The sequence below is a fragment of the Oncorhynchus tshawytscha genome, linkage group LG14 (assembly GCF_018296145.1).
Source record: "Oncorhynchus tshawytscha isolate Ot180627B linkage group LG14, Otsh_v2.0, whole genome shotgun sequence".
Taxonomy (NCBI): domain Eukaryota; kingdom Metazoa; phylum Chordata; class Actinopteri; order Salmoniformes; family Salmonidae; genus Oncorhynchus; species Oncorhynchus tshawytscha.
Window position 1 is genome coordinate 37193316 of NC_056442.1, and position 17265 is coordinate 37210580.

At 45.7% G+C, this 17265-nt stretch overlaps 1 protein-coding gene across 3 annotated transcripts in view; it reads left to right on the forward strand.

Moving 5' to 3' along the window:
- atm (ATM serine/threonine kinase) overlaps positions 1–17265 on the forward strand; it is a 39943-nt gene that overhangs the window by 16364 nt on the left and 6314 nt on the right. For 2 of the 3 annotated variants that reach the window (XM_024445292.2, XM_024445295.2), the window contains exons 20-53: positions 19–174; positions 273–348; positions 470–600; positions 730–847; positions 934–1104; positions 1838–2001; positions 2388–2631; positions 7195–7313; positions 7402–7528; positions 7696–7895; positions 8027–8201; positions 8362–8520; positions 8653–8785; positions 8905–9000; positions 9171–9342; positions 9749–9890; positions 10021–10197; positions 10364–10541; positions 10777–10888; positions 11088–11246; positions 11334–11442; positions 11524–11612; positions 11701–11803; positions 11916–12064; positions 12279–12383; positions 12489–12608; positions 13151–13385; positions 13700–13867; positions 15332–15451; positions 15564–15781; positions 16010–16217; positions 16420–16545; positions 16665–16805; positions 16970–17108. In XM_024445292.2, coding sequence (XP_024301060.1) covers positions 19–174; positions 273–348; positions 470–600; positions 730–847; positions 934–1104; positions 1838–2001; positions 2388–2631; positions 7195–7313; positions 7402–7528; positions 7696–7895; positions 8027–8201; positions 8362–8520; positions 8653–8785; positions 8905–9000; positions 9171–9342; positions 9749–9890; positions 10021–10197; positions 10364–10541; positions 10777–10888; positions 11088–11246; positions 11334–11442; positions 11524–11612; positions 11701–11803; positions 11916–12064; positions 12279–12383; positions 12489–12608; positions 13151–13385; positions 13700–13867; positions 15332–15451; positions 15564–15781; positions 16010–16217; positions 16420–16545; positions 16665–16805; positions 16970–17108 — 5039 coding nt within the window. The remainder of the gene's footprint in view (positions 1–18; positions 175–272; positions 349–469; positions 601–729; positions 848–933; positions 1105–1837; positions 2002–2387; positions 2632–7194; positions 7314–7401; positions 7529–7695; positions 7896–8026; positions 8202–8361; positions 8521–8652; positions 8786–8904; positions 9001–9170; positions 9343–9748; positions 9891–10020; positions 10198–10363; positions 10542–10776; positions 10889–11087; positions 11247–11333; positions 11443–11523; positions 11613–11700; positions 11804–11915; positions 12065–12278; positions 12384–12488; positions 12609–13150; positions 13386–13699; positions 13868–15331; positions 15452–15563; positions 15782–16009; positions 16218–16419; positions 16546–16664; positions 16806–16969; positions 17109–17265) is intronic. The other variant, XM_024445294.2, reaches the window with a different exon arrangement.

A 17265-nucleotide genomic window follows, 5' to 3' on the forward strand; every position in this document is an offset into this window, starting at 1 on the left:
CTTTTTTTGTGCTTGCAGGGATCTTTGCTCATTGTACCGCCAGGACCAGGAGGTCTGTGCTGCAGTGCTGCTGGGTCTGCTACCGTCTATCCGTAGTCTGGGCCGTACCCAGGACCAGCACAATGACATGAGACACGTCCAAGGAGCTCTGCTCCAAGTGGTCTCTGGATTCTGGTCAGCACCAAAGTCTCCATTTTTGTATTTTGACTTCACAATAATTCTGGTTCTTTGTTCTAGAATTGAACTTCCAACTTTTTAATGGTCTCTTCTAGCATTTTGGGCAGAACGGGGAAATGCACAGCAATTGTAAAGGTGGCATTAATTCACTGTCTACTGGCTCTACTGGAGGTGAGCTCACAATGTTTTAAAATCACAGCATAGTAACTGCCCATGATAACCACCCTGTCTTTAGGTAGGTAGAGCGTAATAACACCAAAGATTTACTTCCCTGTCTCTGCCCCTATGTCAGGCTGACCCTTGCTGTAAGTGGGCGGTCATTACCCTGAGGGAGGAGGAGCTTCCAGTGTCCGTCATCCTCCCGTCCCACCTGTCTGACTCTCACCATCATGTACGAATGCTTGCAGCCATGACAGTGGAAAGGTTGTTTTTACCGACAGAACACTCTCTCACCAGCCTTAATTCCATCACAGAGGCTAATGTCTCTCAAGTTAAAAAGTAAATATTTACATGTTTGACATGTCTACCATGCATGCTCTCTTCCATCCATAGGCTGTTTTTGGAGATGACACCGGACAGCTTGGAGAAGAGAAAGATGCTTCCTCTGAAATGCCAGCAGACAGCCTTTGAGAACGTCTACCTGAAAGCCCAAGAAGGGATGAGGCTCCAGGTAAAACCTGTCTTTCACATGTTACTCTGACAGAAGTTATGGCCAGTCTGTCTCACTATCCCTCTGCTCTCCCTGGTGTGTCACAGAAGAACAGCTCTCCTGAAGACCTGAGTGACGAGACCTTTAACCGCAAGGCCACGCTGCTGAAGAGTGTGTCGGTGGTGCTGTGCTGCAGCCCCGTCTGTGAGAAACAGTCCCTCTTCGCCCTCTTCCAGTCCTACAAGGAGAACAACATAGAGGAGCCACTCATCAAAAAGGTAAGGGAAAATCATTTGGCTACACATATTTACGGTCTCATCAATTATTATGTTTTGTATTCATGTTTCTTAAACTGAATGTGGGTAACTTTCCCTTTCCCCAGGGGTGGAAAAGGTACCCAATTGTCATACTTGAGTAAAAGTAAACATACCTTAATAGAAAATGATTCAAGTGAAAGTCACCCAGTAAAATACTACTTGAGTAAATGTAATTGCTAAAATATACTTTAAATATTAAAAGTAAAAGTCGAAATCATTTCAAATTCCTTATATTAAGCAATTCAGATGGCATCATTTTCATGTTTTTATTTATTCACGGATATCCAGGGGCATGCTCCAACACTGACATCATTTACAAACTAAGCATGTGTTTAGTGAGTCCGCCAGATCAGAGGCAGTAGGGATGACCAGGGATGTTCTCTTGATAAGTGTGTGAATTTGACAATTTTCCTGTCCTGCTAAGCATTCGAAATGTATTGAGTACTTGTGGGTGTCAGGGAAAATGTATGGAGTAAAAAGTACATACTTTTCTTTTGGAATGTAATAAAGTAAAAGTTGTCAACTACAGATACCTCAAAACTACTTATGTAGTACTTTCAAGTATTTTTACTTAAGTACTTTACACAACTGCTTTCCACCATCACTACATACAGTATCTCTCTGACTACTGTATCAATATGCTATGATATTGACAGACTGAATGTTAACCTGGTTTGTCTCTCACCCCCTCTAGGTCCTGGGCAGTGTGTCCAGAGCTCTGGGCTACAGGAGTGTGGAGGGGTTTGTCAGCTCTCACCTGGATTACCTGGTGGCAGAGTGGCTGGGCCAGCATGGCTACACTCTGGAGTCCTTCCCTTACACTCTGCTCAACCACGCCACTCTCAAGGACTTCTACAGGTAGGTGCACATGCTTAGTTTATGTTCTACATGACATTTTTTACTTTAGTTTATTTAGTAAACATTTTCTTCACTCTATTTTTTTTAACTGCATTGTTGGTTAAGGGCTTGTAAGTAAGCATTTCACGGTAAGTTCTGCACCTGCTATATTTATTAAATTTTTTATTTCACCTTTATTTAATTCAGTTACTATTCAAATTCGGCGCATCCCATACATTTTATGTCCATAAAATGACTTTTTGTGAATTTACTGATCTGACAGAATTGAGGTGAAAGTAGAGTTTCTACCATATTGCTTTCACCTATTCAATCATGTCAGATCACCTTAAGGAAAGAAGGAATGATGCATCTATCGATTTATTTGTTGTTTCTTTGTTTTATCCCAGCTCCTCCTATCAGGTCCTTATCCCACACCTGGTCTTCCTGGATGACTTTAAGCAGGTGAAGTCCATCAGCACCCACCTGGGTAAGGACTGGAAGAAGCTGCTGGCCAACTGCTTCCCTAAGATCATGGTTAACATCCTGCCCTACTTTGCCATGTCGGGCCAGGATGCCCAAGTGGCCCGGCAGAGAGAGAAGGCCCACAGGGTCTATGACCTACTCAAGGACAGCAACTGCCTGGGAAAACCGGTGAGGAAGAGACGCTTGGAGTCTCTGTGCCTGCAGCTGAATGTGCTTAAAACTCTGTAGGATGTTATCATGTATAAACCAGGATTGGGTTCCATTCCTTTTCACTTCATCCCCTGAAGTGGCTGAATTGAAATGGAATTGACTCCAACCCTGGTGCCAGGTTTGCTAACTGTCGTGGAAATTTTAATCGGAAAGGAAGAAAAAGACCACATTCTTCAAAACTTCAACCAAGCAAAATATAAAACCATTGTAGGACAGGGCTTTCTTACACTACTACATTGTCTTTGTAAAGGGCTTCTGTTGAGCCAGTTTTTTTTACCTTCACATGGTACAAAACATTCTTATGGGAATAATTTGAACAGTTACAAGTCATTTGAAAAGTTACACAGGAGTACACCCGTCGTCTGTACAAAGAGGACAATCATCACGTTGACACTGTCCACACGGCCAGGGTTCAGCGTCAACCTCCTGCTTCATCCACCTAATCTGTCACGGTTTTCCAATGTAGTCCTCCAGTGACTCTTTGGCTTTCTGGGGCAGCAGGTAGCGTGGTTAGAGCATTGGGCCAGTAACCAAAAGGTTGCTAGATCAGATCCCCGAGCTGACAAGTAAAAAAATCTGCCGTTCTGCCCCTGAACAAGGCAGTTAACCCACTGTTCCTCGGTCGTCATTGTAAATAAGAATATGTTCTTCACTGACTTGCTTAGTTTAAGAAATGTTGAATAAAAAATATAAATGTATACATTCTGTGTGCAACTGGATGGCTGACCAATCAGTCATTGGTGGGTAATGTTCCTTTATGCAATCACACAGTGCAGCCAGTTGGGCCTGATAGGGTTCATCGTCCGTCCATAATATGAATCTCTCGTCAATACACACACACTCAGGAAACAAAAACAAATAGTATTTGGTTAGGAACGTCTTCCTTTCTTATAATTAAAAAGGAGTCATTTCTTCTCATCAAAATATTTTTGAATTACTCTGTCATTTTTGATTTTGTACCCACATGGTAGTTCCTCCTATACACATTTAAGGTTTTAAATGTATAGCTGGTTTCCCAATCATAACCAACTGTTTTACCAGTCCATTGATTAATACATTTTCTTTTACAATATTTTTATATCCTGTAGGAATATTTTTTAATTCTATCTCAGGACCCTGGAACACTTTCATCAGGACCCTGTGCTGGTATCTATAGTTCTTCAGGACCCTGTCCTGGTATCTATAGTACTTCAGGACCCTGTCCTGGTATCTATAGTACTTCAGGACCCTGTCCTGGTATCTATAGTACTTCAGGACCCTGTCCTGGTATCTATAGTACTCCAGGACCCTGTCCTGGTATCTATAGTACTCCAGGACCCTGTCCTGGTATCTATAGTACTCCAGGACCCTGTCCTGGAACACTTTCATCAGGACCCTGTCCTGGTATCTATAGTACTTCAGGACCCTGTCCTGGAACACTTTCATCAGGACCCTGTCCTGGTATCTATAGTACTTCAGGACCCTGTCCTGGAACACTTTCATCAGGACCCTGTCCTGGTATCTATAGTACTTCAGGACTCTGTCCTGGAACACTTTCATCAGGACTCTGTCCTGGAACACTTTCATCAGGACCCTGTCCTGGTATCTATAGTACTTCAGGACCCTGTCCTGGTATCTATAGTACTTCAGGACCCTGTCCTGGCATCTATAGTACTTCAGGTCTCTGTCCTGGAACACTTTCATCAGGACCCTGTCCTGGTATCTATAGTACTTCAGGACCCTGTCCTGGTATCTATAGTACTTCAGGACCCTGTCCTGGAACACTTTCATCAGGACCCTGTCCTGGTATCTATAGTACTCCAGGACCCTGTCCTGGAACACTTTCATCAGGACCCTGTCCTGGTATCTATAGTACTTCAGGACCCTGTCCTGGAACACTTTCATCAGGACCCTGTCCTGGTATCTATAGTACTTCAGGACCCTGTCCTGGAACACTTTCATCAGGACCCTGTCCTGGTATCTATAGTACTTCAGGACTCTGTCCTGGAACACTTTCATCAGGACTCTGTCCTGGAACACTTTCATCAGGACCCTGTCCTGGTATCTATAGTACTTCAGGACCCTGTCCTGGTATCTATAGTACTTCAGGACCCTGTCCTGGCATCTATAGTACTTCAGGTCTCTGTCCTGGAACACTTTCATCAGGACCCTGTCCTGGTATCTATAGTACTTCAGGACCCTGTCCTGGTATCTATAGTACTTCAGGACCCTGTCCTGGAACACTTTCATCAGGACCCTGTCCTGGTATCTATAGTACTTCAGGACCTTGTCCTGGAACACTTTCATTAGGACCCTGTCCTGGTATCTATAGTACTTCAGGACTCTGTCCTGGAACACTTTCATCAGGACCCTGTCCTGGTATCTATAGTACTTCAGGACCCTGTCCTGGCATCTATAGTACTTCAGGTCTCTGTCCTGGAACACTTTCATCAGGACCCTGTCCTGGTATCTATAGTACATCAGGACCCTGTCCTGGTATCTATAGTACATCAGGACCCTGTCCTGGTATCTATAGTACATCAGGACCCTGTCCTGGTATCTATAGTACTTCAGGACCCTGTCCTGGTATCTATAGTACTTCAGGACCCTGTCCTGGAACACTTTCATCAGGACCCTGTCCTGGTATCTATAGTACTTCAGGACCTTGTCCTGGAACACTTTCATCAGGACCCTGTCCTGGTATCTATAATACTTCAGGACCTTGTCCTGGAACACTTTCATCAGGACCCTGTCCTGGTATCTATAGTACTTCAGGACCTTGTCCTGGAACACTTTCATCAGGACCCTGTCCTGGTATCTATAGTACTTCAGGACCCTGTCCTGGAACACTTTCATCAGGACCCTGTCCTGGTATCTATAGTACTTCAGGACTCTGTCCTGGAACACTTTCATCAGGACCCTGTCCTGGTATCTATAGTACTTCAGGACCCTGGCTTGGCATCTATAGTACTTCAGGTCTCTGTCCTGGAACACTTTCATCAGGACCCTGTCCTGGTATCTATAGTACTTCAGGACCCTGTCCTGGAACACTTTCATCAGGACCCTGTCCTGGTATCTATAGTACTTCAGGACTCTGTCCTGGAACACTTTCATCAGGACCCTGTCCTGGTATCTATAGTACTTCAGGACCCTGTCTTGGCATCTATAGTACTTCAGGTCTCTGTCCTGGAACACTTTCATCAGGACCCTGTCCTGGTATCTATAGTACATCAGGACCCTGTCCTGGTATCTATAGTACTTCAGGACCCTGTCCTGGTATCTATAGTACTTCAGGACCCTGTCCTGGCATCTATAGTACTTCAGGTCTCTGTCCTGGAACACTTTCATCAGGACCCTGTCCTGGTATCTATAGTACTTCAGGACCCTGTCCTGGTATCTATAGTACTTCAGGACCCTGTCCTGGTATCTATAGTACTTCAGGACCCTGTCCTGGAACACTTTCATCATGCATTTACATCTGACGATTGGCATCTCAATTAATATTAATTTAGTACTTTGCCAAATAATGCGCATTTACACGGGAATACCTCTGTTATAAAACAGGTTTTCTCCACGCACAGTAGAGCCCTCCTTGTCACTAAGACAAGGTCTTCTTCAAACACCAAATTCTCCTCTACACACAGTAGTCTTCTGTCACTAAGACAATATATATATTTTAATGTGTACTTTAGTTGTCCTTTTAAAGAAAGTCAGTCTCACCCTTAATTTGATTGTTCGGGATGGCGTATCTGTCCACTGACGCTCCCTGGCATGTCCGTGGCGGGTCCCTTCTGCTCCACTCAGGCGAAGTGTGGGCTCTCTGAACTACATCTAATGCAGCCCCTGCGCGCTGTTAACCTTGGTGTCCGATCAGCAAACGGAGTTGGCCAATCCATCCTCGTCGCCAAGAATTGTCATGGAAATTCTAACCAGAAAGGGAGAGAGAGACTGTAGATTCTTCAAATAACTACTTTATTATTCTGGAGCGGTTCACAATTCACTCAATGGTGCAGAGTTAACAGCCCAACTAGCAAGATTTGGGTCTCAGCTTTTATAACCTTTGTCTACGTGGCAGTTTAGCGAATGTGTAAGAGCCTGATGGGAACATAGTAACAAAACTGGCATTGTCACTTGTTTGTAAGCTATCTAGCTGCTGCTGCTCAAGCTAGCCTCTGGTCTCTCCATATCTCCACACAGCTGTGCTCTTGAAAGATACAAAAAGAACAGGATGGACCAAAAATTGTGGTCACTCTCAAATGGCCCTTTGTCTTTGGCCCCGCGTGACTAAGATACACAAGAGTGGAAGAACACTAGCTTCTTCTTACATGACAGAAACATGACAGTGGGAATGTACAGGGTTAAGGCTTATACAGCGTATGTGCATAAGAGTTTCTCATTTTCCCACCATACAACCATTTCAGGTTGAGCTAGCTACAATCCGCAGCAGTCAAGTGAACCTGCATTAGAAGCTGTAAAAGCGATCTTTAATGTCTGTCTCTCTCTCAGACCTAACTTACTGTATCACTGTTGGACTTTCCACAGCAAATCGACAGCCTGATTCACAGTAACCTGTCAGACATTGTGGTGGAGCTGTTGATGACCCTGTATGAAGGGGCTGCTACTGAGGAGGGGGGCAGAGGGGACCTGAGAAGGTTCATAGGGTAATGTTCACTACACATCACTCCACAACCACCCTTACTTGCATTCAGAACCTTTTCATTGACTGTGATGTTAATATGTTCTCTGTAGGGAACTGGACCCAGCCCCAAACCCACCCTATTTCAGCTCCTATGTCATAAAAGCCACACTGGACTATCTCAGCTCGTGTCACAGTGCCAATCTCAAGTCCCTGGTGGCCATTTTATCCAAGACTCCGGTAAAATGCTCTCCTACTCTCATTGTATTGCAATGGCTGTAAAATGTTGTTACACAATGGAACAGAATAGGGCTTTACAAAGTTGTGGTTTCGTGAGCCCAATTTTTCAAAACGTTTAATCTGGAAAGGAATCCGGATGCTGTGATCCTCTTGTGTTGTGATTCTAGATCTCCATCCAGAGGATCCTACTGGCGGTGTGTCAGAAGGCAGCTGAGACGATCAATGCCTACGAGAGGCACCGCATCCTGCTGATGTACCACCTGTTTGTCAGCCTGCTGCTCAAGGAGGTCAAGGACGGCCTGGGGGGAGCCTGGGCCTTCGTCCTCCGAGACATAATTTACACACTCATCCACCACATCAACAGCAGGTTAGGGGTAAACGCGCGTACACACACACACACAAAGTCTGCTCCTCAAAAACAGATCCAATGGAGTGACTCATCATTTTTGCGTTCTCTAGTAGTTAACTGTTTTTCTGCCTGTTCTTGTTTTCTGACAGGCCGGCCCAGTTGGACGAGGTGTCCAGCCGTAGTTTCTCCCTGTGTTGTGACCTACTGACCTCTGTGTGTCGCACAGCCGTGCAATTCTGTGACGATGCTGTGGAGAGCCACCTACAGGTTATCGTTGGTACTCTCACTGCCCAGGTGACAACCCAACTTGCTATCTCACAGCAGGTAAGACATGGTTGTATTACCTGGCCAGTAGACTATTTATATGACAAATAATAATTTGCTCCAAGTAGGTGTTAATCTGTTCATTGTTCTCTTTTTCCTTCTCTCTCCCCTCTCTTCTCGCTCTTTTTTTTCTTTCTCTCTGTTGACCTCTCTCTCTCAGGTGCTCAGTCTGTTGAAGTTCCTGGTCGTAGAGAGTCAGGACAAGCTGAAGAGTGCCATCCAGAAGTTAGAGCCCTTCCCAGACCGACCTGAGTTCAGAGAGCTGAGGGCCGTGCAGCACACACTGAAGTACAGCACAGGGAAATTCACTCTCAGACAGGTAAGGACACCCCCTTCACACACAGGGCACAGCACACACCCTCTAACCACTCATGTATGACCTCTACAGCTGATTCACACTTCTGTCACACTATTGCCACATCCCATGAGCCTCTCTGTGTCTCGCCCACAGGAGATAGCCCACTTCCTGTCTGTGGCTTCCTGTGACTCCCTGCCTCTGACCAGACTGGAGGGGCTGAAGGACCTGAGGAGACAACTCCACAACAACAAGAGCCAGATCAGACCACTGCTGAGAGAGTGCCTCGGTCAGAGAGGGGAGGGCTACCGTAGACTAGATATGTTACCAGACCCATGTATCTGTGTGTGGGGATGAGTGTGTTAGTTTGCCCTTTTTGAATCCTATCTCTGTACCTCTTCATTCTAGCGGACCCTGCAGAGAGTGTGTTGGTGCTGCTGGTCCTTAACCTACTACAGCTCTGTAAGCTAGCAGCCAATCACCCTGGAGGAAGAGACATCTTAGGTATGTATGGTTACCACAACCTCACTGTTGGCACTGCGTATGTTTCCTCTCTCAGCCCAAGAAAGCATCAATAATTGTTTATGTGATAGGAAGTAGTTTCGGCCGGCTTGGCACCGTTGTGTGAAAGGGGTCTTAGTCTTTTCCTTGACCATGTGCCTATGTTTTTATAGAGGCTGCAGGGAGCTGTCTGGGAGAGCTGGGGCCTGTGGATTTCTCCACCATCGCTCTGCTCCATGGGAAGGACCAGCTCAATGCCAGAGCTGTATCACTCTTCCCTTCAGTGGAACCACAGTGGCTCTACATCACCCTGAACTGCATCAACAACGCCCTCACACACCACTGGTACATCATACAGGGGTCTACGCTGACATGTTTTCAAAGAGCACATTTGCTCCAAAGTTGAAAAATTTAGGTTTAGAATTTTAGAAAAATATTATAGGTATAAATTATGATAATTGCCACCAATTAAAAAATACATTTACATTTTTTTAGGGGCACTGGTGCTCCCAAATTACAATTCCAGGTAGCACAGTAAAATATTTAGGAGCATATGCGACCATAATGGTAGAAGTTTAGAGCCCTGCCATATACTGTATCTAATGGCCCTAAAGTACAATGACACTTTCCTACTAATTCAACACTGAATTTAGCACAGGGAAGTAGCCACTGTATTGTCATATGGTTTTCATATAATGAGTGTGTCTTGACATGCTGTCATGTTTTGTGGTCCCATGTGTTTTTCTGTCAGTATTGAGGTGAGGCAAGCTGCTGTCCAGAGTCTGAAGGGCATCTTGGCCACTCAGGCTGGAGCTGACTTCTGGGAGATCCATAAAGACAACCGTGACCCCATGCTGGCTTACCTCAACCCTTTTAGGTCTACCAAGAAGAAGGTTGGGCAGACTTTTCAAGACCTGAAATATCACATCCTCGTATGTGTGTCTGAATTTCGTAGTGTGTGAATTTGTTTGCATACATATATGTGTCGGTGTGTGTGCGTTAATTATCCATTCACCTGTGCAGGTGGTCGGGATGAGTGAGGAGGTGAGCTTGGTGGCTAGGGAGCGGCTGGAGAGCCAGGACCTGTGGGTGCCTGAGGCTGGCAGCCATAAGGCCTGGTTGAAGATGCTCTGCATGGTTCTGCTGGACAGTGGAGGGGTCAGGAGTGAAGCTCTGCTGCTTTCCCGGCCCCTGTGTCTGGTGAGGGCATGGCTGTTATATCTCTAGGCCAGCACTTGTGCTAATGCTAATTTCTTGTTCAGTCAGGCATCTCTCGCTACGCCGTTGTAAACACATGTTCAATTTCGGCTCATCTTTCCAGTCAGATATCCCTGTCTCTAACCCCTATCCTTTCCCATGTGTTCAGGTGAAAACAGACTTCTGCCAGAGGGTGCTGCCGCTCATCATCCATGACATCCTGCTGGGGGACTCTGACGGCTCCTGGAGGAAGCTCCTCTCCACACACATCCAGGACTTTTTCACCAGCTGTTTCAGTCGTGCCCGGGCCTCTAGCCGCTCCACCACTCCTCTCCCCTCAGACTCTGGTGGGTTTTACTCTCCATCTCTCTACCTTTTTCTCTAGCTCTTTCTCTCTCTCTTTCTCTCTCCCTTTTTCGCTCCCTCTCTCTCTAGCTTTCTTTCTTTAGCTCTTTCTCTCTCTAGCTTTCTTTCTCTCTCTCTAGCTCTCTCGCTTGCTCGCTGTGTATGTTTGACTTTAGACATTTCTAGTAGGTTTTTCTCCTGAAGATCAGGTCATTACAGTAGTTTTTATTATCTCAGCAGCAGAGTCGGACATTTCCAACCAGGGTCCGTTGGATAAGGCCTCTCTGCGCACCATGCTCTCTGTCATTAACTATCTGAGGCAGCAACAAAGACCTCTAGGATCTGATAGGTTTGTAGATGCATTTGCTCTTATCTTCCTGACCTGTACGACTATAAAATCTACTGCACCCCTCTCTTTTGTTAGGTGGTACGGTGTTTGATGCTATTGTGTTGGTTCTAGTAACTTGTGTGGTACGGTGTTTGATGCTGTTGTGTTGGTTCTAGTAACTTGTGTGGTACGATGTTTGATGCTGTTGTGTTGGTTCTAGTAACTTGTGTGGTACGGTGTGCCACTCTAACTTCTGGTTGGAGCTGAACTACCTGGAGGTGGCCAGGGCAGCCCAGTCCTGCTCAGCCCACTTCACAGCCCTGCTCTACTCTGAGATCTACGTCGACAAGATCAAGACTAACATGGAGGAGAACCGCAGGTACACTACACATGATGGGAGATACTGATGTCTCTTATGTCTTTCTTGTTCTGTGTTGTTCTCATCGTTCTTTACCTCTGCTTACAGAAATCCGTCCAGAGCGTCGCGCAGAATCACATTTGATGAGAGCAGTCAGAACTTCACCATCTCCAGTCTGACAGAGGAGAGTGTGAAAGACACTGGTATCAGTCTACAGGTAGAGTTGATTTTGCAATTAACCTTTAGTGTTGTTGTCCAATGCATAGCTCCGTACTATCATTTCTGTACCATGTCTTAGGACCTACTGATTGAGGTGTATCGTAGTATTGGGGAGCCAGACAGTCTGTATGGGTGTGAAGGTGGGAAGATGACCAGCGCTCTCACCAGGTGAACTTTGTTATCCTATTTTTGTTCTATCTTGGATATTCAAAGTTTTGTTAGCTGAGAATTCTCTTTTTGTGTGTCTGTTTTGTAGGATTCGGACCTATGAGCATGAGGCGATGTGGGGAAAGGCTCTGACCTCCTACGACCTCCACTCCAATCTTCCTGATGGCACACGGCAAGTGGGCATTGTGGAGGTAAGCAGAAACTTGTTTGAACTCCAAATCTGTATTGTCTCTGTCTGTCTGTGTAAACCATTGTTGGGGACGGATGACAAAACCTAATGCTGCTTGTCCAATGGTCCCTCAGGGTCTGCAGAACATTGGTCTGAGCAGTATCCTGGCCACCTACCTGCGGGGTCTGGAGAGTGAGGGGGTGGAGTGGGGGGCGGAGCTAAGGGAGCTAAGGTTTCAGGCTGCCTGGAGGAACATGCAGTGGGACTGTGACCTATCAGAGAGGTAAGTGGAAAGGGCCTCGGTTTGTGACTTATCAGACATGTGATTGAGAGGTGCCTCAGGACTGTGGCCCATAGGAAAGGTGAGTGGGAGGGGCCTCTGGAAGACAAGGGGTATGAAAGTAAGGGTTCCTGAGGTGGTATTTTAGAAGGTGAAGAAAATATTGCTAAATGGATTGACACGTGCCCTTGGTGTCTTGCCTTCTTGCTTGTTTCAGGAATGAGAAATTGAACCCTGGCTTCAACGAGTCAGTGTTCTGCTCCTTGCAGGCTTTGAGAGACAAAGAGTTTTCCACATTCGACCAAACTCTTAACTATGCCAGGTAAAACAAGGTTTCCCTCATGGAAATCAACAACTATCTCTCAGCCATCAAAATATCACCACACAAACAACTATACTCATTTAAATGAATTGTGTGTGGCATCAGGGGCAATGAGGTGGAGGAACTGTGCAAAGGCAGTCTGGAGGCAGTGTCCTCTCTCTACCCTGCTCTACGGAACCTCCAGAGGATCAGTGAGCTGGAGAGCATCCGACAACTCTTCTCCAAGTATGATCTACCTTCCCAGCATGTCAACATCGCTAATTTCAAATATCTATACAGTATAGAAAGTGTATTTTATATTTGATTTGAAACCCACTGTGTCTCATACCTCAACACAATGCATATCCACAAACAGAGTTTTTGTATTTTTTATAAATGTTTTATTTGCACACAATAAAAAAATAGAAAACACTGATGGTTTAAAAGGTAAACAAAAAGAACATGGGAGACTGTTACGGAGGAGTGTAAATGCTTTTTTTTAGGGTGCGTCATGTTGTATTGTATTGTTGTATGCTTTAATGATGTAATGTATTGATTGTTGCTGCCTTCTTGGCCAGGTCTACCTTAAAAAGAGTCTCTCGGTCTCAATGGGCTGGTTAAATAAAGGTTAAATTAAAAACCCCAGGGGGACTTGTAGGCTCCTCCCTCTTTCAAATATTATACAAAAAACACATGATCAGATTTTTTTATAGAGTGCAGGGTTTTGATACTTCAATCTCTTAGGTAATACAAGTCATGTAACTTATATTTCCCCTGGCCTGTGGCAGGCCCCTGACCGACGTAGGCCTGGCCGAGGTGTGTTCCCATTGGCAGCAGCACTCCCAGCTGCTGGTGGACAGTGACTTTACGCTGGTGGAGCCCATCCTGGCCCTGCGCTCCGTGGCCCAGGAGACCCTAATCTCCCAGGAGAGAGACCCTGAAAAGAACAAGTACCTCAGCACTGTCCTCACCTCCCACCTCATGGAGCTCTGCCAACTGGCCCGCGCCGCAGGAAACACACAGGTAGACTAGAGCTCAGCGCTCACCGTGGGGGTGTTTCATATAGGGTTTATATAGTGTATAGGGTTTATATAGTGTGTTCCACATGTATAGTGTGTCTACTCTACACGTAATAGGAGGAGAATGAGTGCACATGTTTTTTTTGGTCTGGATTCACTCAGCACTCCTGACCCATTTACCAGTATGTTCTCTTAAATATTGCAGAACAACATGCATTTGCATTGGTCTCTATGTGTGCGTGACTAATATAGTGCACCCCTGTGCCCGTCTCACCGCTGTGCCCTTTTCACCCCTGTGCCGCCCTCACCCCTCCCCAGCTGGCAGAGCGGGCGGTTTTCCAGATGAAGCAGCATGGCGGAGGAGGGGGGCGGGGCTCCACAGCGTCGTCATGGCAGCTGGAGGAGGCCCAGGTGTTTTGGGCGAAGGGAGAGCAGGGTCTTGCTCTGGGGCTACTGAGACAGATGATCCACACTCTGGAGGAGCAGGTCAGTGGGAGTCAGTCTACATGTTAACTTCTTACGGCTGAGATCCCGTTAACGGGATCGATATGACAACAGCCAGTGAAAGTGCAGGGCTCCAAATTCAAACAACAGAAATTTCATAATGAAAATTCCTCAAACATACAAGTATTTTACATCATTTTAAAGATAAACTTGTTAATCACACTACAGTGTCCGATTTCAAAAAGGCTTTACGACGAAAGCACACCATCTGAGTATGTTAGGTCAGTACCTAGTCACAGAAAAATACAACCATTTTTCCAGCCAAAGAGAGGAGTCACAAAAAGCAGAAATATAGATAAAATGAATCATTAACCTTTGATGATCTTCATCAGATGACACTCATAGGACTTCATGTTACACAATACATGTATGTTTTGTTCGATAAAGTTCATATTTATATCCAAAAATCTCAGTTTACATTGGAGCGTTACGTTCAGTAATGTTTTGCTTCCAAAAACATCCGGTGACTTTGCAGAGAGCCACATCAATTTACAGAAATACTCATATTAAACATTGATAAAAGATACAAGTGGTATGCATGGAACTTCAGATAAACTTCTCCTTAATGCAACCGCTGTGTCAGATTTCAAAAAAGCTTTCCCGAAAAAGCACACCATGCTATAATCTGAGTACAGCGCTCAGAGACCAAAACAAGCCATACAGATATCCCCCATGTTGTGGAGTCAACAGAAGTCATAAATAGCATTATAAATATTCACTTAGCTTTGATGATCTTCATCAGAATGCACTCCCAGGAATCCCAGTTCCACAATAAATGTTTGTTTTGTTCGATAAAGTACATAATTTATGTCCAAATATCTCCTTTTTGTTCGCGCCTTTAGTTCACAAATCTAAATTCACGACCTGCAGGCCAGACGAAAAGTTTTTAAAAATCCATTACAGTTCGTAGAAACATGACAAAAGATGTATAGAATCAATCTTTAGGATGTTTTTAACATAAATCTTCAATAATGTTTCAACCGGAGAATTCCTTTGTCTTTAGAAATGCAATGGAACGCAGCTACCTCTCACGGGAGCGTGCCTGACTGAGCTCATGGCCTTCTGGCAGACCTCTTACTCAATCAGCTCTTATTCTCTCCTCCTTCACAGTAGAAGCCTGAAACAAGGTTCTAAAGACTATTGACATCTAGTGGAAGCCATAGGAATTGCAATCGGACCAAATTTACAATATCTTGGTTTGGGAAAGAGTTGAAAAACTACAAACCTCAGATTTCCCACTTCCTGGTTGTTTTTTTTCTCAGGTTTTTGCTTGCCATATAAGTTCTGTTATACTCACAGACATCATTCAAACCGTTTTAGAAAGAGTGTTTTCTACCCAAATATACTAATAATATACATATCTTATTCTGGGCCTGAGTAGCAGGCAGTTTACTCTAGCAGGCAGTTTAAGCTAGAGCTTAATTTTGTCTCCTCTGTCTTGGCCAGGTTAACGTTAACCCTGCCCTGGTGCCGGTGTTCACGGAGTGCCTGAGGCTGTGTGGGAACTGGCTGGCAGAGACGTGCCTGGAGAGCCCTGGGGTCATCCTGGAGAAGTACCTGGAGAGGGTAAAACTAAGGCCCATATAATATAATCCACTCCTTGGGCACAGTTGATCTATAGTGTGTGACTGTCTGGGTCTGTGTGTGTGTGATTGTCTGTGTGTTTGACCTCCTGTAGGCAGTGGTTGTGATCGAGGGCCATGCGATAGGTTCAGACACCAAGCTGCAGAGCCAGAGGACGCAGGCCTTCCTGTCCCTGGCCAGGTTCTCAGATGCCCAGTACCAGGGCATTGATAACTACATGAAGTCATCTGAGTTTGAGAACAAACAGGCTCTGCTGGAGAAGGCCAAGGAGGAGGTGGACTTGATGAGGGAGCGCAAGGTCGGCAACAACAGGTCAGACACAAACTCACAGCAGATGGGAACACTGTTAACCTTGTGTGGTTTTGAATCGGCTTGTTTTATGCAGGTTCTACACCGGCTGAGTGTAGGTGACAGATGCTGAAAGAGAGGTGGCCTCCAGGCTGTTGTGACGATTTTATTTTCCACTGTCCTCTCTGCTCAATACCTACTGTGTGTGTGTGTGTGTGTGATATTCCAACTCCCTCTCCCTGTCTCTCCCAGGTACACAGTGAAGGTGCAGAGGGAGTTGGAGCTGGATGAGAGGGCTCTGTCCAACCTGCAGGCTGACAGAAGGAGGTTCCTGTGTAAGGCTGTGGAGAACTACATCCATTGTCTTGAGCAGGGTGAGGAGCACGACACCTGGGTGTTCCGCCTGGCCTCACTGTGGCTGGAGAACGCTGACGTCAAGACAGTCAATGACATGATGAAGGTGAGTTAGTGATATCACACTAACTAATATCCCCAAACACTCACTACATTTATACAATATTGTTTGTTGCACTATTTGTTTAGTCTGGGCTCCATTCCAAACTGAAATCTCTCTGTTTGGATCCCAGGCTACCTGGCATTAGTGTGTCTTCCCATTCAGATGAGAGAAACTACAATTTGTTTGACTATTTCTTGTGCTTCAGGGAGGTGTGAACAGGATCCCGTCCTATAAGTTTCTGCCTCTCATGTACCAGCTGGCTGCCCGCATGGGGACCAAAATGTCTGCTACAGTGGCAGAGGATGTGGGCTTCTATGGTGTTCTCAATGAGGTGAGACTTCAATATGTTTCAATAAGCAACAGAAGTCTGTTTGAACTATAGAGTTGTCTTCCTCAGCTTAGCATGTTTCCATCCATCCATCTGTTCATCCATCCATCCATCCAACACAGCTGATCTGCCTGTCGTGTCTGGAGCATCCTCACCACACCCTCTTCATCATCCTGGCTCTGGTCAACGCTAACAAGGACGAGAGCTTCTCCCGCAGCCGCCTGTCCAAGAGCACCCCGCGCCATTCCTCCCAACTGGACCTGGTAAGCCCAACACCTCTCTAAACACTGCCAATAAAATAAATAGGGAACTGGGTCTCTTTACTGTGTGCATGACCTGTTACTGTCTTGTTGGAATTCTCTTAGGAACTGAGTTTGTTTTTAGTGTGTGTCGCGTGAGAATGAAGGAAAGTTGTGATGTCTTGTAGGAGCGGTCTGAGGTGGCCCAGGGGATAATGAAGAAGATCAGGAAGAAGAGAGCCCAGATGATCAGAGGCATAGAGGTCCTCTGTGATGCCTACATCACTCTGGCCTACATGGACGCCAGTCGACACAAGACAGAGAAAAGTGAGTGACAATGGCACACTCCTTACAGCACTGAACACAGCATGTCACCCTGTGTCCCACTGCTGACTTGCCTCTGAAGCAGGGTTGCTCCTGGTCACTCCCTGGATGGGAGACCCGATGCTGCTGGAAGTGGTGTTGGAGGGCCAGTAAGGAGGCA